We start from the raw sequence: 22,994 nt of genomic DNA on the forward strand, positions 1-22,994 counted from the left end.
GGGTAGGAGAAAATTAAAGATGGGGGTGGGGGGCACACTTAAATATGTACATTTAGTTCAATAAACAAAAGGTTTATTACACTTCTTTCAAAAACCAAGACTAATGGTTTAGCACTGTACCTCTCTGGGAGTTTTATAGCCATCTCGAAGGAAACGGCAGCAACCATAACGACCCTGATTTAATACAGAAAAATAAAACAAGTTCAGAACAAGTAGCCAATGATATAGTATTAATAAATTGTCCACAGCACCATGGACTGAGTTGTTCAGCCTAAAAGATTCTTTTATATCCTTCATATAGCACCTAAAACATCAAAACACCTCAAAGTGCTTCAAAGGCAATTGCTATTAAGTGTTGTGTCTATAATTTGTAGGTAAATTAGCACCCATTTTGCATTTCACATATAACCATGAAGTGAGTCACCAATTTCGAGGATTATTGCTTATCTGGAGGAACTGTCTATTCACGTCAAATACTATAGTTTCATAGGCTCTTTAACATCCATCTGAACAGGTAGATGAGACATAAGAACATAAGAATTAGGAGCAGGAGTAGGCCATTCGACCCCTCTAGCCTGCCCTACCATTCAATAAGATCATGGCTGATCTATTCTAACTCCACCTACCTTCTTTATCCCCATATCCCTTAATCCCTTTATCCACAAGAAATCTATCAATCTCAGTCTTGAATATGTTCAACGACTGAGCATCTACAGCCCTCTGGGGTAGAGAATTCCATAAATTCACTACACTCTAATAAAGAAGTTTTTTCTCAACTCAGTGCAAAAGGGCTTACCCCTAATTTTAAGACTGTGACCCCTGGTTATAGTTTCTCCAACCAGGGGAAAAAGTCTCCCACTATCTAGTCTGTCGTGCCCTTTAATAATCTTGTAGGTCTTGTAGGTCTCTATAAAATCACCTCTCATTCTTCTATATTCTAGAGAATATAGGCCTAAATTGCTCAACCTATCCTCATAACTCATCCCCCTCATCCCTGGTACCAACCTAGTGAATCTACGTTGTACCCCCTCTAAGGCGAGTACATCCTTTCTTAAAAAAGGAGACCAAAACTGCACACAATACTCTAGGTGCGGTCTCACCGGGGCCCTATAGAGTTGCAGCGAGACTTCCCTACTCTTATATTCTAACCCTTTTGTAACAAATGCCAACATACCATTAGCTTTCCTAATTGCTTGCTGTAGCTGCAAACTAACTTTTTGTGACTGGTGTACAAGGACACCCAAGTCCCTCTGAACGCTAACACTATCTAGTCTCTCCCCTTCTAAAAAATAATCTGCTCTACTGTTTTGCCACCTCATATTTCCCTACATTATACTTCATCTGCAACTTATTTGCCCACTCACCTAGCCTAAATATATCTCATTACATTTTTTTAATGTCATCCTCGGTGTTTACTCTCCCTCCTAGTTTAGTTTCATCCGCGAATTTGGATATATTAAGTTCGATGCCCTCATCTAGATCGTTGATGTAGATTGTAAATCATAGAATTATAGAATCATAGAATCGTACAGCACAAAAGAGACCATTCAGCCCATCGAGTCTGTGCCGGGTCTTTGAAAAGGGCAATACTTGAGGCCCAAGCACTGATCCTTGTGGCACTCCACTAGTCACATCCCGCCAATCTGAGAAGGACCCGTTTATCCTTACTCTTTGTTTTCTTCCCATTAGCCATTCTTCAATCCATGCTAATATATTCCCCTTAATTCCATGGGCCCTAATCTTGTGAATCAACCTTTTATGCGGCACCTTATTGAATACCTTTTGGAAATCTAAATACACTACATCCACTGATTCCCCCTATCTAATCTACTTGATATGTGCTCAAAAAAATCTAAAAGATTTGTTAAGCATGACTTCCCTTTTGTAAAGCCACGTTGACTCTGTCTAATCATATTGTGATCCTTTAAGTATCCCACTACGACATCTTCAATTAAGAATTCTACAATTTTCCCTACCACTGGTGTCAGACTAACTGGTCTATAGTTCCCCATCTTTTCTCTCCCACCTTTCTTAAATAGTGGTGTGACATTTGCGATCTTCCAATCAATGGGAACCGTTCCAGAATCCAAACAATTTTGGAAGATCAGACACAAGGCCTCCACTATCTCATGAGCCACCTCTTTTAAAACCCTAGGATGCAAACCATCAAGTCCAGGGGACTTGTCACTTTTCAATGCCAACAATTTCCCTAGCACCAATTCTTTGCTAATGTAAATTTCCCTAAGTTGACCCTGGTACATTTCATTTGAAAGAAAATGCAATACTCGTCTACACTGTAATGTCTGTCTGGACTATAAGCTCAAAATCTCCACAATTTTCTGACACAGACAGGCTAATTTAACACTCATTATGAATAATTCTCACAGGATTACTTTTCATTCCTTATACAAGTGTAACACAACTCACTTGTTGACAAACAGTACTCAGATCTCCCATTTGCAAGATGAAAATCATGCCAACTGTTTACTGCAGGAAATGCAGTTACTTCTTGCTCTGTGTGCGGGGTAGATGCAATCGAGAGAATTCATTTCTATAAATTAGTGCTGAGATGATTAAAGATAGCATTTTCTCCCAGTAAAATCCTAGTTTCCCCAGATCAATCTGTACTATACTGGGCATTTGGTATGTGTAGCACACAGGCATATCTCTGAGGGGAGATATAATGAAGTACGTGACATGTCAAGATTTCTCTTCAGAGAAGAGATTCCACCATAAGCTGATCATTAAATAGCAATCTTTATATTGCATCTAAATCGTGGGATTTCTGAAAACATCTTCATGAATGAAGCCATGTTCATTCATATATTCATTCTAAAACTTGTTTTGGTGCTTCTGTTAATAACAAGAATTGCAGTTTCAAAACACCAATTCTTAATTCATGTGATTCTCAATCAAACCACAAGTTTAAATAGGAAACTCTGGAGTTCCACAAACCAATAAAATGTCTTCAGGAGAGAAAGGAAAAATAAATATCTTACCTGCAACTTTTCAATAATTTGTTGTTTAGTTACTGAAATAAGTTTGCGGTTGTCTACTGCAAATGCCGGGAAGGAGATGACTGTAAGCAGACTAGAGTCAATTTCTTTGGAATTTGAAGCTCTTGGTAACATTGAATTAAGAATAGACTGAAATTAAAAAAGAATGTACATGTTAGCAAAATAAAAGATTTTGTTACTACTGGTAGGGCCAAACTTTCAAACAGCCCTTTGCCTGGTTACTGAGGTACTCACAGACAGTTGGACATACAGTAAATATATTGATCATATCAACCAAAGCCAAACACTAAGAAAAATCCCAGTGCCCTGGATATCCATGTCTCCACATTACAGTCCAAACTCTGAGGGAAGGCACAGCCTAACCCAAGAAGACTGGAACCCTGCTTATTGTCTCGTCAGTTCAACTTCAATCTCCAACAAAATTAGAGAAATCCAATTCAAAATTTTGCACCGTACATACCTCACTCTGGAAAGGCTTCAGAAATGTATTACTACCCTTGATAAGTTCTGGTGAAGGTATTGGTAGCAGGGAAATTTGGATCCATATATACATATTTGATCCCATTTGTATCAACTAATTTTTGGACAGAAGATAGACTCCTTTGGTAAATCTCTTCTACCCTAACATCTTGGCTGTTGAGTCTGTCTTTTACCTGATGAACACTGTTCCCCACAATCCCACCAAACACACATGGAACATTGTATACTTACATCTAAAATTTCAAACCAAATGATTCGATCTTCCGTCATAAACCTGTGAGCAAATCAGCCAAACTTACTTGACAATGTTGCACTTCATCAGACAGGACATGAATAACTGATTCGGGGCCTCCTTTGGCACCAAAAAGGTCCAACTCATCAACTGCTTCAAGAGCTGCCTGCAATCAGCAGAGAAAAAGGTCAACATTATATTAAAGATAGTTGGATTTGGTTAATTCTCTGCATTGTGTGCGTGAAAAAAGAAATGTACTAATTTGAAGTAGAACTCGCCCTCTATTTTCGTTTCTAAGGTCAGGTAAGTGGAGTAATAATAATCCATACATTTCGTATAGCGCCTTTCATGTTGAGAGGAAGTCCTAAACCGCTTACAGGATTTGTGTAGAGATTCTGTATGTTCTACAGACAAACACCTCTCTACTTCACCACTCTTCTCAAATGTGATGTTTTTCCACTTCCCACACATTCCTACCTTTCTGGCTTTCATGAGTGAGATTGTCCATTTGAGTTAAACTGTGGGACTCCATCTTCTAGGAACTGTGTGGTACAGTGTCATTTCACAGAGCAGTAGAGGGGACTTGCATCCCATAGTCAGTCAGAATCAAACCAGAGCGTGTAGGTAAGTGGATGATTGCACTATTCACACATACATTTGCTTTAAAGACTCACTTTAGCCATGCCAACAGAACTGGCATTGAGCTCAGGGATTCCCCGGTTTGTCTTATCTCCCCGTTCCCAGATGCCAAAATCCTGTCACAAAAAGAAAACTAAACATAATAGTAATCCTTACATTTGACAACATTGTGACATCTCAAAGCACTTCACAGGATATACTGTAAAATGGATTTGACTGTGTAGTTTATGGATGAAACTCAGCAGCCAATTGCGCACAGCAATATCCCACAAACAGCCAATTTGTGAGTCACCAACTTATTTGGGGGATTGTCAGCCAGAGGACCGGGAGAAACTCCTTTCTCTTTTCGAATAGTGCCATGTGATCTTTCATGGCCACCTGAACAGGCAGACGGTTTATCATCTCATCTAAAGAACTGAGTACACCCTCAGTACTGCATTGGAGTGTGAGCTTAGACTATGTGGTTCCAAGTCCTGATGTAGGGCTTGAACCCACAACCTTCCTGACTCACTCCGTCAGACTGACACACAATACATGCACAGCAAATTCAAAGATCATCAAATCACACAAAATAATTATCACATCCTGAGACATCCCAAAGCACTTCATATGACATACTGCAAAAAATTTTTGACTGTGCTTTTAATATTTAGAAGGACAGCAATAATCTCTTTGTTGGAAATGGTAAACTGAAAATCCATTGTTTAGGGCACCTGGAGACTCACCGCAACTTTGTAGGCTGTTTCAATATAAAACACCAGATTCTGTATAAAATTCACTTCATCCAGTGAAAATATTATGTGAAGCCCTGGGGAGAATAAAGTAGAACATCAGTATTTTATATTCCAACACCTCAGAATAAATGACCATAATGCCCAATTCTAACAACAGTTATCTATTAATAACAATAGATTAAAGTGTGCATGTCAGAATGAAGGTTGTACCCGCTTACGTTTAAAGGGGAATTAGAGAAATGCTTAGAAAAATGAGAATGTCAAAGTGTCAAAGCCAATTAGCGATGTTCTCTAAACAGCCATGAAGTGAATGACCAATTTTATTTGGGGATTGTTGATCAGGATACCGAGAATACTACCTTTTCTTTTCAAATAGTGCACAGGATCTTTACTGTCTGCTCGAACAGACAGATGGAACCTCGATTTAATGTCTCATCCAAAGTTCAGCAACTCCACCAATGCAGCACAACCCCAGCACTGCAGCAAAGCATCAACCTAAACTATGAGCAAAGTCCTGACGTAACACTTGATCCTACTATACCTAAACCAGGGTCTCACAATCACTTCAAAGCACTGTTTAAAAATATAAATTAAAACAAATAGATTTGCTTCCTCAATCACCCAACAAGTAGCTGAATCATGCAGATTAAGATGCCAAGTTCCATCCTGGTCTTTGCTTTTCGCTCAAGTTAACTGGCTGACACTATGCACATTCTATTCTAAATAGCTTCAACAAGCTCTCACTCCAAAATCACTATCAAACTGGAAGTATTCAATTGTACTGTAAATTGACCAGATTTAACATTGATAGACATGGAGATCTCCGTTCGAGTATGTTCAGTTGTCCGTCTTGACAATGCTGCTCTTGAAAATAATGAACTAGGGAACAATGGCAGGGAATAGTTAACACAAAACATCATTTAATACCTTCTATTCAAAATAGGCACAGCAATATACAATGACAGTTGAGTGGAAGACCAAATTGCCCACAAATGCAATACTAAGTTATATTTATATAGCCCACTTCATGTGAAAATGTCTCAGATATTTTCAGTACTGGCTGGGCACCCAAACTGGGGGGAAGCCGAGAGGAAGATGACCGAAAGTGCAGTCAAACAGCTAGATATTGTGACGCACCTTGAATGACAGGAGGGAGGCAGCAAGTTAGAGGGACCAAGTTAGAGCAAGGATGGAGTTCCAGAGAGCGCAGACAGAAAGGTTTTCACCTGTCTGCTAATGATGGAATTGGTATGTTTTTTGTATCGGGAGACAAGAAAAAAATTGGAACAGAAGATGTTGTGTTTGTTTTGGATTTCTGTTGTACTAAATAAATGTATATTTTCAAAAAAAGCTAATGGTGGAGTAGGTAGGTCAGGGACATTATGAAGGTAATTCAGAACTAACAATATGATTTGAAGTCCACAATGAGGGCATTGGTAATTTGTCCCATTTACCTGAAGCAGTCATTTGTGCAAGAAAAAGTAGAAAGAGGGAAGTAGCATCTATCTGTAGATGACCCCAGTCACTGTCCTTAACCACTGCTTCACATGTAGTGGAGCTATACTTTGCATGGAGGGCATCTGATGGACTCTGGCTGTACTTGAATTTTTCAACTTTTTCCGCCTAAATGTAACAACAGTATTATGATCAGCAACCATATTATATTATACTGGCCATAAAGTTCTTCATCTCCCCCTTCAGCACCTCTGCACCTCAGGCTCTGGCAGCATCAACCTCCATGGTTGCACACTACAACTTACCAAACCAGTTAGGAACCTAGGTGTCTTGTTCGACCCTCAACTGTTTTTTCTTCCTCACATCCAAGCTATGACCCACTCTGCCTTCCCTCACCTCCGTAACATTGCCTGACACCACGATTACCTCACTCCTCAGGCCGCTAAAACTCTTTTCATGCCTTCATCACCTCCAGGCTCGACTACGCAAACGCGCTGCTTGTCGGCTTCCCATCTCCTCCCTTCACAGGCTGCAGATAAATCCAGAACTCTGCTGCCCATGTCCTCTCCCGCACCAAACTCCATGACCCCATCTCCCCTACTCTCGCCCAACTCCACTGGCTCCCTATCCTTCAGAGGATCCAGTTCAAGATCCTGTTCCTCACCTACAAAGCTCTCCGTGGCCTCGCCTCACCCTACCTCTGCGACCTCCTAACCCCCTACCAACCTGCTGCTCCCTCCGCTCAGAGGCTCTGGCCTGCTCCATGTCCCCCGACCCAACTGCCCTATAACTGGCGGGAGAGCCTTCAGCCACTCTACCCCCAACCTCTGGAATTCCATTCCCCAATCACTCCGCTTTGCCCCCTTCTTAGCCTCCTTCAAGCCCCGCCTCAAAACTCTCCTCTTCGGCTATGCATTGGTCACCCACCTTCCCCTCCCTTCTCCCTCCCTGATCCCAGCTCGGGTCTGAAATGCTGCACACTGTCCAGCGCCTTGGGACATCCTCCCGACATGAAGTCGCTATACAAATGTAATCTTCTTGTTGTTGTTGTCATCACATCAATTCCAAGAGGAAGCTAGATCTTTACATGAGGAAGAGGGGAATAGACGGATATGTGAGGGAGTAAGAAATGGGTGGAGACTCATGTGGAGTATAAACACCGGCATGAGTGTTGCAGTCTTTGTAAATCACCACTTCCTACGCAGCAGGTCTCTGCACATTACCTTCATTCCCTGACCTGCTTTCAAAGCTCAACCAATGCCACTTTGTAACCAGCCGCAAGAGATACATCAGAAAGGGTTGAAGTGATGCTATATGAAGGGAGAGACCTTGAACCCACATTATACTTAAAATCAACCAACGTGAACTAAAAAAAGAACATATCCCACATGTTCCACGACATCTTAATGTCCCCATTTAATTAAAGGAAGGAAAAAATTATCTTAATTTGAGAGAATATTTTAAAAATGTAAATACTGTAAGGCAAACCCGCAGTCTAGCAGTTGCCTAGGTCAGGTATCTCAGCACACAAAAATGGCTGACTTCCCGGTCATCACGTCCACTTTAACGGCACTTACTGCGAGTGGTATACAAGAACCAATGACCTCACTATCTTTCTAAAGTGACATCAGCAATACTTCCAGCGCGTGCTCTCAGGAAATGACGATATGAAGGCTTGCTGGTCAGCCATTTTTGGGTGTGAAAAGACAGCCAGTTCGTGCCAGAAGTTGAGTGTACAGGACTTCCAGTTAGCTGTTGAACCTGTGCTATAAGCACGATACTGAAGGACACTATAACTGGGATCCCCTGTATTTGCTGGATCAAACTCTAATGTTGAAATTATGATCTAACTCAGATTACCATTAGAAACAAGTTATGCCTCCACTCCTATAATAAAACGCACGTCTATTTCTAGAAGGACAAGTGTCAAATCTCCAAGAATCTAAATATAGTGTAATTACTAACACTGGCAAGGGATTTGAGCCCTGTGATGATTTACCTGTCTCATCATGCATCGCAGCAGTCCACGCATGAGTTTCACCACTGACTGGAAGATAAAATAGAAACCAGTTACATTGAGTCAGCAATTGATAATAGGTCACGGTCTTTTAGCTGCTTCTTCTTGGCATTGCTGTACCCACCTCAGCTTTCACATGACATTCAATCATTTGGGAATGAAGTTGCAACCACTTTTGCAGATCAAGTATACAGTAACTTTACAAACAAAATTGTTTCCGGAAGAAAACAACTGTACTGACTGACTGGCCTGTTTTTTCAAGACCTGGGGGGTGAGCAAGGCCAGCTGGTCATCATGACCAGTGCTTGACAGTACGATGCTGGCTCAGGAAGCTGCAGAGGATAAACTCAAATCGGATATTCCATTGCCAAAGACTTCACCCTGGCACCAGAATTGGTCAAATAATCCAGTCATCAGTAGAACTTATGTGAAGGAAATTTATGTGAAGGAGTGAAAAAATATTAGAATGACAACAAGAGAAATAAATAGCAATTTGAATAAAGTGATCAGCATATGTTGAAGTTAAAAGATGAAGATGATTTAATTGACCAGAATAGTGCAATAGGTTTGTAACTTTACTAAGTAGGAAACTTACAGTTGATTTAGGATCAGGAGTCTAAATATCTATTACCATTTATTTTGTTGGTACCAACAGTATGATTTGCTTTATCCTTCCCAAGAACCAACCTGTTCAAACTCATAGGATTTTGCTTTATCCTCATCTCGATCAGAGACTTTGCGGTAGGCCAATCCCAGCCCCCAGACTGCCAAGATACCGTATACATTGTCACGGACCCAAGCATCCTTGTGTTCCAAGCTGGCAGGTAGTAAGCCAGTTACTGGATTCTAAAAAAAAGGATACATTTTAAAACAATCTCCAGAGTAAATCAATTCATATCATTTTGAAGGAGTTAAATTAGGAGTTAAAAAGGAAATCTACACATTATTTTGCACTGGAAAGACAGTCAAGATGAATGTTCTAAATCAGCAACATGACAGCCGTTCAGTGCTAAACCAAACCTGTTTCATGAAAAGATCACATGCCTACTCAGATGTGCATAGATAAACACAATTTCCCTTCTCAATATTTTCTCCAACCTGCTTAAACTCAGACCTGCTTAAACCTCACTCCTCTCTCTGCTCCTTTCCTCAGCTGGCACCAGCCTCCTGCACATCCATCATCCCCTCTGCTGCAACATCGGCGGCATTGCTTTCAGCCACTACTCCCTAAAACTATGGAACGCTGCCTCAATCTCTCCATCTTGCTGGTCTACAGTTCCACCTGAACATGTTCCTCTTTGACCATGCCTCTCTCCCCGTCTCGGCATCAAGTCCTGTGAAGGGCGCTATATAAATGCATGTTGTTGTTATATGCACTATATATCAAATGCAAGGATTATCAAAACTTAAAACGAGTACTTATTACCCATACATATACCAAATCCATAGTGAATAGGTATACAGTGAACCCACATCGTGCAGCAAATTTTTTCCCTCATCTGTCAGCCTGGCTCAGTTGGTGGTACTCTCGTCCCATACACAGGAATTGGAACCCATATAGTTTAGGCTGACAGTTCAATGCAGTGCTGGGGTGCGCTGTACTGTCGAAGGTGCCATTCTTTGGAAGAGACATTCAACTTATATCCCGTCTACCTGTCCAGATGGAAGTTAGAGATCCCATGGTACAATTTAAAAAGAAAAGGGAGTATCTCCCGGATTTCGGTCAACAATCCTCCAAATAAAATTGATCATTCACTTCATGGCTGATTGCAGGACATTGCTATATGGAAATTAAGTTGTCGCGTTCACTCATAAAAGACAGTCATTTCAGTTTATAGTAGAGTCTATCAAGCACTTTGGGAATTCTCCTGAAGTGAAAGGCGCCACACCAAATCTGAGGTTTATTTCTATTATTATTAAGAATAATTAAGGTACAGGAAACAAGGAAGGCTCAATTTTTGGAACCGTACATGATTTAGTGTCTTTTTGAGTTAAAAAAATATAATCCTTGCATTTGGTTTACCGCTTTATCAGGTCGTTGAACGCCTCAAAGCACTTCACAGGATATACTGTAAAGTCATTTGACTGTGTATTTTGTGGGCGAAACACAACAGCCAGTTTAGCGCACACCAAAGTCTCACCAACAGCCACGGAGTGAGTGACCAATTTTATTTGGGGGATTTGTTGTCCAGGAGACAGGGAGAGAGAAACTCTGTTTTCGAATAGCACCATGAACAGACCGATGGGACCTTGATTTAATGTCTCATCCAAAGGATGGCATCTCCAACAGTGCACCCCCAGCACCGCAATGGAGACAGCTTAGACTATGTGATTCCAAGTCCCGACGTTGGGCTTGAAACCACAACCTTCTGACTCAGAGGCGAGTGCTACCACTCTCATCTCTGAGTTAAAAGGGGAGAAGAGAAAACAGGAAAAATTTTAAATAGACATCAGAGAAAGAATTTGACTTTCATAATACCTAATTCCATTGAAACATCTCAACCTGTTGTATGATAAAATACTGTCAAACATTGCGGCAGGTTTTGTATGCAAACAGAGAAGCCATATGCACCAACAAGATTTCACAAACAGTCTTGAAGTGAATGACTGAATAATCCAGATCAGCGTTTGCCAGTACACAGAGAGCAGGAGAAACTTCCATTTCTTTTCAAATAGTACCATGGGATCTTCAACATACAACCAGTTTAGCATTTCATCTGAAAGATGGTGCCTCCAATAATTTACAGCACTCCCAATGTCACACTTGAACCCACAACCTTCTAAGCTAAATGCCAGAGTGCTACCAATGGAACCAAGCTGACACTAGATTCAAGGCAGTGTATCATCAAGCTGAACACCTGTCACAACTGCAGGCTGTTTTAGTAATATGACTGAGGCAATGAAATCCAACGCACATGTTCCAAACTGGGACACGCACACACTCTCATTTTATTAAAGATCCACTTAACAAACATAAACACCTCATTGGCACATCAGCGGAGGGGGGGATCACTAAACCCCTTCACTTTCTCCCACCAAAACTGTAAAATACATCACTCTTTCTTGAAGGCAGCGCTCACTTTAAACCTATAAACCTTTACTACTGGTCACAGCAGAGGTTTTTTTTAATATAATAATCCTCACATTTTAGGATGTTAGAGGAGTCCTGTAGCTCAGTGGTTAAAGCACTCGTCTCGCAAGCGAGAGACCTGGGTTTGTTCGATTTCCAGCGGAGCGAAATGTTGGGCAAATTTCCTTCCAAACTTACCTGATAATAATCCCTCAAGAAGAAAAAACAATAATAATTTGGTCACTCAATCCACGACTGCTGTGGGACGCTGCTCTGCGCAATTGGCTGCCGCGTTTCGCCAACAAAAATATACCGTCAATTCACTTTACAGTATATTCTCTGAAGCGCTTTGAGACTTCTGGAGGACATGAAAAAGCGCGATATCGAATGCCAGGATTATTATCATTAGGCGAGAAAATGTTTAAGTGCTTCACAGGTTTTCTGGAAAGTGCAGCAACTGTGCATTTTCACCCACAAAATAACCAGTCAATTAATTCACTTCACGGCATATTCTGTGAAGCGCTTTGAGACGCCTCAAAGATAAAACGTCAAATGCCAGGATTATTGTGCCCCCTGCCCACAAGAAGGCATTGCCCCCCAACCCACGACGTGGCCCCCCACCCCCACGTGGCGTTGCCCCCCACCACCTGTGGCGTTGCCCCCCACATGTGGCATTGCCCCCCACCCCCACATGGCGTTGCCCCCCACCACATGTGGCATTGCCCCCCACCCCCACATGGCATTGCCCCCCACCCCCACGTGGCATTGCCCCCCACCACATGTGGCATTGCCCCCCACCCCCACTTGGCATTGCCCCCCCCCACCCCCCCACCCCCACTTGGCATTGCCCCCCACCCCCACATGGCGTTGCCCCCCACCACATGTGGCATTGCCCCCCACCCCCACATGGCGTTGCCCCCCACCACATGTGGCATTGCCTCCCACCCCCACGTGGCGTTGCCCCCCAACACGACGTTGCCCCCCCAACACGACGTTGCCCCTCCAACACGACGTTGCCCCCCCAACATGGTCTCACTCACCTGGTGGCACAGGATAGAGTTGTTCACCAGCCAGACATAATGTTCCAGCCTGGTGCGATAGTCACTGCGGCTCCTCATGGCTGTCATTGAGGTGAGTCAGTGTCAGTCAGTCAGTGAGCGGTGGGGTGGGGGGTGTGGGGGGGATTCACGGCCCCGCCGGCCCTGCCTGACGGCAGCTTCGCACCTGCTCCCGAGAGGAAAAAGAACACGACACGGGGGTGTGTGCGGGGGGGGGGGGGAGCAGCTCGGCTCTGCCCAGGGCTCGAGCTCCGAGACCGACTGACTGTCCGCGAGCCTCGCCTCGCGCCGCGACCCCAGCAACCGCCACAGGCAGCACGCGCCGGCGTTCAAATATCCGTTAGTAGCCCAAATTGTCGCCCAAAGCCCTCCCGCCCGTCCGGACCTGAGCCCAAATTGTAGCCCAACGTCACGTCAATTCGTAAATGTTCCTCCCGTGTAAGGTCGGGCTCACAGAGCGGCGGGTGGAGGATCAGTGCTTTGTGAAACTGGGTGAGGCAAAGGGAAATGGGAGGGGGGAGGGGGGGGTAAAGCACGGTTTGCGGATTTCAATTTAAAAGGAATTTAAACGTTTGGCGCCCATCCAAACCGTTTGTTTTCACGCGCGGGGCGACACAAACCCGCCCAAATGGGCGTGAAACCCGCCCCCTCGCCCCCCAATCAGGCCACATGTTGAGCACGTGCTGCTCCGGCCCGCCTCCAGCCCCACCTCCAGCCCAGCCCCTAGCCACGCCACGCCCCTCTAGCCGCACCCCGCCCCTCCCCCTAGCCACGCCCGCCTAGCCACGCCACGCCGCTCCCCTAGCCACGCCCTCCAGCCACGCCACGCCGCTCCCCTAGCCACGCCCCCTAGCCACGCCACGCCGCTCCCCTAGCCACGCCCTCCAGCCACGCCACGCCGCTCCCCTAGCCACGCCCCCTAGCCACGCCACGCCGCTCCCCTAGCCACGCCCTCCAGTCACGCCACGCCGCTCCCCTAGCCACGCCCTCTAGCCACGCCACGCCGCTCCCCTAGCCACGCCACATAGTCGCGCCCCTCCTCCGAGCCACGCTCCGCCCCTCCCCTAGCCACGCCCCACCCACCCCCTAGCCACGCCCCACCCACCCCCTAGCCACGCCCCGCCCCTCCCCCTAGCCCCGCCCCACCCCTCCCCTAGCCACGCCCCGCCCCTCCCCCTAGCCACGCCCCGCCCCTTCCCCTAGCCACGCCCCGCCCCTCCCCTAGCCACGCCCCGCCCCTCCCCCTAGCCCCGCCCCGCCCCTCCCCTAGCCCCGCCCCGCCCCTCCCCTAGCCACGCCCCGTCCCTCCCCCTAGCCACGCCCCGCCCCGCCCATAGCCGCGCCCCAACACAGCGCTCCGCCGCTACTGCGCGTCAACAGCATATCTGGGCCACACCTCTCGGAGGTGCTCATGCGCAGTAGTGGCGGAGCGCCTGTGAGAGGAGCTGCTGAGGTGCGGTGGTGAAGGGCACATCTGCACATCTGCACATCTGCACATCTGGTCGGACACTGTACCACTGCCATTGGGCACATCTGGCCGGTCACTGTACCACTGCCATTGGGCACATCTGGTCGGTCACTGTACCACTGCCATTGGGCACATCTGGCCGGACACTACCACTGCCATTGGGCACATCTGGCCGGACACTACCACTGCCATTGGGCACATCTGGTCGGTCACTACCACTGCCATTGGGCACATCTGGCCGGACACTACCACTGCCATTGGGCACATCTGGTCAGTCACTGTACCACTGCCATTGGGCACATCTGGCCGTTCCATCTGCCTGTTCAAGTGGACGTTAAAAGATCCCAATGGCGCGATTAAAAAAAAAGGTGTCAGAGGGTATAAATGACGACTGGAACGGGGTTACCAGGAAGGGCGGCTGAGGTCAGGACACTGGGACTCAGTTAGCAGCTCGATGCTGTGATTGGGGGTACAGCAACAAACCCCCAAATAAAATTAGATACACGGCTGTTTGTGAGACATTCTGTGCACAATTGGCTGTCGTGTTTCACCCGCAAAACACACAGTCGATCCACTTTGCAATATATTCTGTGAAGCGCTTTGAGACGTCTCGAAGACATGATAAAGCACTATATCAAATGCAAGAATTATTACTATAAGGCGCTATATCAAACCCAACGATTATAATTATATTTATACTGCATTCCAACAACTTGGATTTACAACAACTTGTATATATATATATAGTGCCCTCCACGCCGGAGGGCGTCTCAGAGCGCTTCACCGTAACGGATCCCGGGGCTGAGCCGGGGGGAGAGGGGGGAAGGAAGGTGACCAAAGGCGCAGTCGAAAAGAAAGATCTTCAGAAGAGACCTGAAAATAGGAAGAGAGGGAGCGAGGCAAAGGGAGTGAGGAAGGGAGTTCCAGAGCCTCGGGGCATAGTGGCTGAAGGCACGGCCACCGAGGGTGGAGCGGAGGACTCGGGGGACAAGAAGGAGGTCAGACCCGAAGGAATGAAGGCAACGGGCACTGTTTTGAGGAGAGAGGAGTTCAGAGAGGTCGAGGGCTGCAGAGAAGTGGAGGGATTTGAAGACAAGGGTGAGGATCTTGAAGTCTTGAAGTTCCCTTTGGAATGCGCCGCTGCTCATCCCTCACTCTTATTCCTGCATCCGTTCCATTTTAGACTCATGGGTTTGGCTCCGCACCTTCAGAGGGTGGGGATGGGCACTTGCGACACGATGAAGCAGAGGTGAATTTTTAGACCTTTATTTTCCCGACAGCCACTTCAAAAGAATGTCAATAACAACAGCTTGCATTTATATGGAGCCCTTCATTCAAAGATAGCGTCTTGGAGCTCTGGAAACTGGGGGTCGGATGCCAAATAGGGTGAAGGGGGAGGGGAGGTGACCATAGTTGCAGTCAAACATTTAAAGTCGTAAATTGGATTTAAAGATAGATAAAGGAGGAGGAATTGAGGCAGAGGTTAGGGTGTAGTGGCTGAATGTATGGCCCCGATGGTCGTGTGGAGAGGTTGAGGGGACACACAGCAGCAGGCCGGCCAAGCTGTATTGTATTGTGTACTTACTCTGTTATTCACAAGGTGCTGCAAATGTAATGTTGTTGTTGTTGTTACTGCTGCAGATGCACATTTGCTGCCGTGTTTCAATACAATGCAATTTATATTTTTACACAGCGCCTTTCAAGTCAGGAGGACAACAACAACAACAAAATTACATTTATAGAGCGCCTTTCACGCCGGGAGGCGCTTGACACTGTTGGCACAGGTGGTGGGAGCTGAAGAGGGTGGGGAAGGGAAAGATGTCCAAAGCACAGTCAAAGAGGTCTGAAACTGTGGATTTTGCATGTGGGATTGAGTGAGCCAGATTATATATTCTATATTCCATAGGTGTGTGTTCCTGGCTAAGGTGGTCGGACTCTCACCTCTGGGTCAGAGGGTTGTAGGTTCAAGCCCCACATCAGGACCCTGTGGTCGAGGCTGAACTCCAATACAGCGCTGAGGATACACTGATTGTCAGAGGTGTCATTATTCAGTGTGCAAATTAGCTGTCACATTTACCTACAAATACACAGTCCTATTCTTTACAGTATATCCTTTGGGATATTTTGTTAGGCCGGATACAAATGCAAATATTATTATTGTTATTTACTGATCATAATCTTGAGACTTCTCAGCTGTCACATTTCTGCTTTGCAATTGTGATGTAGTTTCGTATTGTGGCCACAAGGTGACAGCATTGAGGTAACATTCAGTGTTGCTGTTGGTCAGTGATTGTTCCACACCCTATGGTGTAGTGACTGTCCCACATGGCAGCTTTTAACCATATACGTGTGAAACTTAAGCACTTCAGCCCAAGATCTGAATGTGTACAGGTGTGTGCTCATCACTTCACTGCTATGTGCAAATTGTCTGGTTTGCTTAAAATAATAACAATCCTTGCATTTGATATAGTGCCTTATCATGTCTTCTACAACGACAACAACAACAACAAAAACAGCAAAATTACCTTTGTCAAGCGCTTTTCACGTCGGGAGGATGTCCCAAGGCATTGGACAGTCAGTGTTTCAGGTCCAACTGGGGATTAGGATCGGGGAGGGTGGAGGGTACGGGGGGGAAGCAGGGTGATCGAAAGCACGGTCGAAGAGGAGGGTCTTGAAATGGGACTTGAAGGAGGTAAAGAAGGGGGCGAGATGGAGGGACTGCCTGCCCAATGGTGGGGTGGGCGAGGCAAGGGACCTGAAGCAAGCCGGAGCCCACTAAGTGGAGGGAGCGGGCAAGATTGTAGGGGGTCAGGAGGTCGCAGAAGTAGGGGGGAGCAAGGTCGTGTAGGGCTTTGATGGTGAGAACCAGGATCTTGAACTGTAATGGGGAGCCAGTGGAGTCGGGCGAGGGTGGGGGTGAGAGTGTCACAGAACCTGGGTCGGGATAGCCCACGGGCTGCAGAGTTCTACATGATCTGCCTATGGAGGGAGGAGTTGGGGAGGCCGACAAGCAAGGAGTTTGCATAATTAAGCCTCGATGTAATGAAGGCGTGTATGAAGGTTTTGTGGCCTGTGGAGCGAGACAGTGGCGGAGCAGGTAATGTTGCGGAGGTGGGGGAAGGCAAAGTGGGACCTGGCGGAGATGTGGGGTAGAAAGGATAGTTAAGGGTCAAACGCCAAGGTTCCGGACTGGCTTAGGTGGAATGTGCAACCATGGATGGTGATACTGTCAGTGCCTGATGTGTGGAGATGCTATTGGAAGCCAATCAGGAGAACCTCAGTCTTGTTGACGTTCAACTGAAAAAGTTTGCTCTCATCCAGGACTTGAAGTTTGACAGACATTCTCTCAGGACAGCAGTGGTCCTGGAGTCAAGAATGGAGGCAGAGAGGTAGAGTTGGGTGTCATCCACATACATGTGGAAGTTGACCCCATGTCGGCGGATGATGTCACCAAAAGGGAACATATAGATATTGAAGAAGAGGGGACCAAGGACAGAGCCTTGAGGAATGCCGCATGAGATGGCAGCCAATTGCACACAGCAGCATCCCACAAACAGTTATGGATTAAGTGATCAAATTATTATTATTACTTTTTTGCTGATTTGTTTTAAGGGATTATTACCCCGGGAAAGGGATCTGCCAATCGACTAACAACCGGGTTCCTACTTATTGCGAGGTGAATAGTGGTGTGTGGAGTAAGGAAACTTACCTAACAATTTGCCATGCCGAGGATCAAATCCAGGTTCTCTTGCTTGCAAGGTGAGTGCTCGAACCACTAAAATACGGTCACTACACTTTACAGAGAGTGTCTTGATGTAGGCTCTGTAGCAAATGTACGATTTTCGTATTATTTTCATTTCCTTATCTCCGGTGTCCTTCCCTACTTCCATCTGTTGGTGTTGCAGCGAACACAGCCCTTGGGCAGGTGCCACTGACAGATAGTCTCTCTGGGAAAGTGGTGGAACTAATAATAATAATAATAATTATAATAATCCTTGCATTTGATATACTGCCTTATCATGTCGTTGAGATGTCTCAAAGCGCTGCACAGAATATACTGTAAAGTGAATAGACTATATTTTTTGGGGAGGGGTTTGAATGACAAAATTAACTTTGGAGGGATTATTACCACCAGAAAGTGATCCACCAGTCAGCTAACAACCACGTTCCGACTTGCTGCTGGGTAAACAGAGGCATGTGGAGTAAGGAAACTTGCTTAAAGTTTGGCCCTGTCCGGGAATCGAGCCCTGCTCCTGTGGCTTGCGAGGCGAGAGCTCTAACCACTGAGCTACAGGACTCCGCACTTATGGGTTAGGTGACAATTCTGATTAATAGCTTCTCTACCTGATTGACTCTCGTCGGTCACATTTGCTTGGGTTGCGGCCAACACTCGCTACTCCTTTATGATAATGGATTCCTGATCTGGGCCGACCACAACATTCCTTAAATCCGTCTCACACCACCAGCGGCCTCCAACTGACCTGGAACATTCTTTCCTTCATTCCCCGAGCGAGGCCGGGCGCATATCAATCTCCTGACTACCGTCCTCGAGATGCCAAACGTGCAAACCGTCAGGAATGGAAGGAATTTTGCTCTCTCTGGGGAGAAATTCCATGGATATTTACAGTGAAACGTGTGTAGGTTACGGGGACAATGTAAAGCACTAACCCACATTATCGCTTGTCAGCCTGGCTCAGTTGGTCACACTCTTAGTCAGAAGCGTAGCGGAGTGGTTAGCTTGTTCACCTTGTAAGCGAGAGGACCCAGGTTCGGTTCCCAGGCGGTGTGAAACCTGAGGCAAATTTCCTTACTCCACAAACCTCTGTTTACCTAGCAGTAAGTAGGAATCCATTTGTTAATTGATTGCCGGATCACTTTCCGGGAGTAACAATCCCTCAAAAACATTTAAATTTAGTCCCTCAATCTATGACTGTTTGTGGGACATTGCTGTGTGCGCCTTGGGACATTCTCCCGATGTGAAAGGCGCTATACAAATGTAATTTTTGGCCGAGTTTCCTTACTCCACACGCCTAATAATAATCCCTCAAGAAAAAAAATCAATAAAAATTGGTCACTTTAATCCATGACTGTTTGTGGGACGCTGCTGTGCGCAATTGGCTGCCGCGTTTCACCCACAAATATACGGTTAATTCACTCTACAGTCTATTCTGTGAAGCGTTTTGAGAAGTCGAGAAGACATGAAAAACTCTATATCAAATGCAAGGATTATTATTATTATTATTATTGTTATTGTTGTGTGCAATTGACTGCTATGTTTCGTCCAGCAAATACATAGTCAGTTTACTTTAAAATAGATTCTGTGAAACATTTTGATACATCTCATCGACGTGATAAGGCACTATATCAAATGGCAAGTATTATTATTATAATTATAATTATTATTATTACCCAAAAAATTGTGGGTTCAAGGCCCATGTCAGGGCTGACATTCCAGTGCAGTCCTGCAATGTCAGAAGTGTTGTCCTTCGCCTAAGCTCTACAAACACTGCCAGCCCAGGCTCCACACACACTTCACAGACAACATCAAACAAGAACAAAACTACATTTATTTAGTGTCTTTCATGTCAGGAAGACGTTCCAAGGTGCCGGACAGTCAAAGATTTGCACACGGGCCGGTGGGGGGGAAGGGGGGTGTGGTTGGGCTCAGTGGGGTTGGAGGGCAGGGAGGGTTGGAGTAGGAAGTTGATTTTTTTGAGACAGGACTTGAAGGAGGCAAACGAGGGAGCGAGGCAGAGTGGGCTGAGCTCCCGGACAGTGACTCTCAGGGGAGGACAGTGGAGAAGCTGGAAACCCTTGCATTCCGAGAGCCTGGAGTCTGGAGCTTACGTCAAACACAGTCTTCCGAACAAGATCGCTATTTAAATCACAACCCCATAAAGTGCTTGGCCAGTAAGTGCATTTACAGCTTGCAATTCCCGAGAGAATTAATGGTTTATAACAGCAATAGAAATGGGCCGGAGATTGTCGGTCGAAAACAACAATGACAACAACACGTGGGAATGTGGAACAGCACAGGTGCAATTAAGGGGAAGCTAGAGAAGTACATGAGGGAAGCAAGGAATAGAAGGTTATGCTTGAAGGCTTAGTTGAGGAAGGGCAGGAGGGGGCTCATGTGGAGCATAAAAGCTGGCATAGACCAGTTGGGCCGAATGGTCTGTTTCGGTGTTGCATATTTTATGTAATTCTATGTAACATGCCCGTTCCCTCCGCTCACCGGCTCTGGCCTGCTCCACGTCCCCCGACCCACCCGCCCCACCATTGGCGGGAGAGAATCCCCCAGTCACTCCGCCTCGCCCCCTCCTTAGCTCTTTCAAGTCCCGCCTCAAGACCCTCTTACCCCCCCCAACCCCAGCTCAGGTCTGAAATGCTGTACTCTGTCCAGCACCTTGGGACATCCTTCCAACGTGAAAGGCCCTGATACAAATGTAATCTTGTTGTTGTTGTTGTTGATGTAGCGCCCTTTAACTGACACTCCCCCCCCCCCCCCCCCCCACACACACACACACTTGAATTTCACGGTCAATAAATATAAGAATTATTATTATTATCAGTTATTATTATTATTATTACGTTAATTTATAATTTTTTGGGTTCGATTGTGCCCTGATAGGTCCCGCGGGTGATCAGTAGGTAATGACTCCCACCCCCCACACCCACCCACCCCCCCATCCCCACCCCCCATCCCGTAAACAGCACTTGGCTTCTACAACAAACAAACAAACAAACAAACAACAACAACCACTTGCAGGTATACAGCGCCCTTCACACAGGGTAGAGTGTCGCAACGTTTGGCAGAAGGGAGCTGGCTTGAATCCGGGCACTTAGCCAAGGGAGCACATCTCATTCAGGTTTACAATGACCTCAGCGTCTCTTGTGTGCAATGCAATCAGTCGGATTTCCTGCCCCAGGTCTCCTCACTGTGATTCCTAGTAAATCGCTGAGTAACCAACAACAAGAACAATTGACGTTTACCACAGAATTACCCCTCAGGCAGCAATCACAGGGAGACGAAGGAAGCATCCTGTAGACTGACTGTGCTGGGAAAACCAAACTACACGGTTTTCACAAAAGATGCAAGCTCTGGCATGCAGGTAATGTAGGCTGCAAAGGTTTGCGTAACTGTCTGTGCGCATATGTTGTGCCATATTGCCTGTTGGCGGGAGCATTTCCTACAGTTCTGATACCTTGCGTGCACGACTTGCTTGATTTCATAGAATCACAGAATCTTACAGCACAGAAGGAGACCATTCGGCCCATCGAGCCTGTGCCGGCTCTTTGAAAAGAGGTATCCAACTTGTCCCACTCCTCCGCTCTTACTCTACAACCTTGAAAATGTTTCCTTTTTAAGGAAAAGTTCCAAATCCCTTTTGAAAGCTACTATTGAATCTATTTCCACCAGCCTGCCAGGCAGTTCATTCCTGATCGTAACAACTCTCTGCATCAAAAAAATTCTCCTGGTCTCCCCTCTGGTTCTTTTGATAATTAGCTTAAATCTATTCTTCTCTGGTTACCGACCCAACCACCAGAGGAAATAGTTTCTCACTATCTTCTCTATCAAATCCCCTCATAATTTTGAACACCTCTATTAAATCTCTCCTCAACCTTCTCTGCTCTAAGAACAATCCAGGATTTCTTCCTCTTACTGTTTTCTCCTAAAAGCCCCTTTAGCCATGTGTTTGATCAACATCCACACGCGCACACATACACACACACACACACACACCTCACCTCTTCTCCCTGTGCTCAGGGATCCACGCCTTTTCTGTGAAGCACTTTATGACATTGCTCTATAATCAGTAGTGGCCAACCTTTTCGGTCGGCCAACAAAACAAATTTTTCTGATTGAATATTTTTAAAATAATGCTATAAAATCAAGAAATATTCAATCAAAAAAACCTAAAAACGCACTGATAATTGAACACGCACTTACCTAGACTCTTGAGAATGTTTAGGGGGGGGGGGGGGCACATACGGCCCGTGGCCCACATGTTGGCCACAACTGAATTAAACCAAAGACCCGCCTGCCTGGTATAATATTACTTGCATTTGATAGAGCGCCTTATCACGTCATTGAGACGTCTCAAAGCGCTTCACAGAATATATTGTGAAGTGTATTGACTGTATATTTTGTGAAACTCAGCAGCCGGTTGTGCACAGTAGTGTCCCACACACAGTCATGGAGGGACTGACCAATTTTATTTGGGGGATTGTTGGCCAGGACATCGGGAAAGAGAAACTCCTTTCTCTTTTTGAATAGCGCCGTGGGATCCTTAACATCCACCTGGACAGGCAGATGGGACGTTGGTTTAACATCTCATCTGAAAGACGGCACCTCGGTCAATGCAACACCCACCCCAGCACAGCATTGGAGCATCAGCTTAGACAATGTGATTCCAAGTGGCGACGTAGGGCTTAAACCCACAACCTTTTGACTCAGAAGTGAGAGTGAAGGCTAGCACTACACCAGGCTAACCAACGGTATGGTGATGTACACTGATTGCAGTGAATAAGCTCCTGAGGCATGAGCCTCTGCTAAGAGGCACTTTACACAGTCAGCTCTGGCAGCCTCACTGATAACTTGGCAGCTTTAGGGCTCAGGCAGCAGCTCACTTTACACACTCACAACTACATCTACAGGACTGAGACTGCAAGTGAAAGCGCTTCACAGAATATACTGTCAAATGAATTGACTGTATATTTTGTGGGTGAAACGCGGCAGCCAATTGCTCACAGCAGTGTCCCACAAACAGTCATTGATTGATTGATCACATAATTTTTTTGGTTGCGATTATTACTCCCGGAA

The 22,994-nt window shown here is 45.8% G+C and overlaps 1 protein-coding gene across 19 annotated transcripts in view; it reads right to left on the reverse strand.

The window, feature by feature from the left end:
* Positions 1 to 12,793, reverse strand: part of phka1a (phosphorylase kinase, alpha 1a (muscle)) — a 78,773-nt gene extending 65,980 nt beyond the window's left edge. For all 19 annotated transcript variants that reach the window (XM_042340778.1, XM_007891170.2, XM_042340779.1 and 16 more), the window contains exons 1-9: positions 12,685 to 12,793; positions 9,262 to 9,420; positions 8,557 to 8,604; positions 6,557 to 6,725; positions 5,094 to 5,176; positions 4,404 to 4,484; positions 3,797 to 3,895; positions 3,000 to 3,146; positions 121 to 174 (exon numbers count right to left, since the gene is read on the reverse strand). In XM_042340778.1, the coding sequence (XP_042196712.1) occupies positions 121 to 174; positions 3,000 to 3,146; positions 3,797 to 3,895; positions 4,404 to 4,484; positions 5,094 to 5,176; positions 6,557 to 6,725; positions 8,557 to 8,604; positions 9,262 to 9,420; positions 12,685 to 12,771 (927 nt within the window). In that variant the 5' untranslated portion in view covers positions 12,772 to 12,793. The remainder of the gene's footprint in view (positions 1 to 120; positions 175 to 2,999; positions 3,147 to 3,796; positions 3,896 to 4,403; positions 4,485 to 5,093; positions 5,177 to 6,556; positions 6,726 to 8,556; positions 8,605 to 9,261; positions 9,421 to 12,684) is intronic.
* Positions 12,794 to 22,994: the final 10,201 nt, after the last annotated feature.

The sequence above is a fragment of the Callorhinchus milii genome, unplaced genomic scaffold (assembly GCF_018977255.1).
Source record: "Callorhinchus milii isolate IMCB2004 unplaced genomic scaffold, IMCB_Cmil_1.0 Scaffold15, whole genome shotgun sequence".
In the NCBI taxonomy this organism is placed as follows: Eukaryota; Metazoa; Chordata; class Chondrichthyes; order Chimaeriformes; family Callorhinchidae; genus Callorhinchus; species Callorhinchus milii.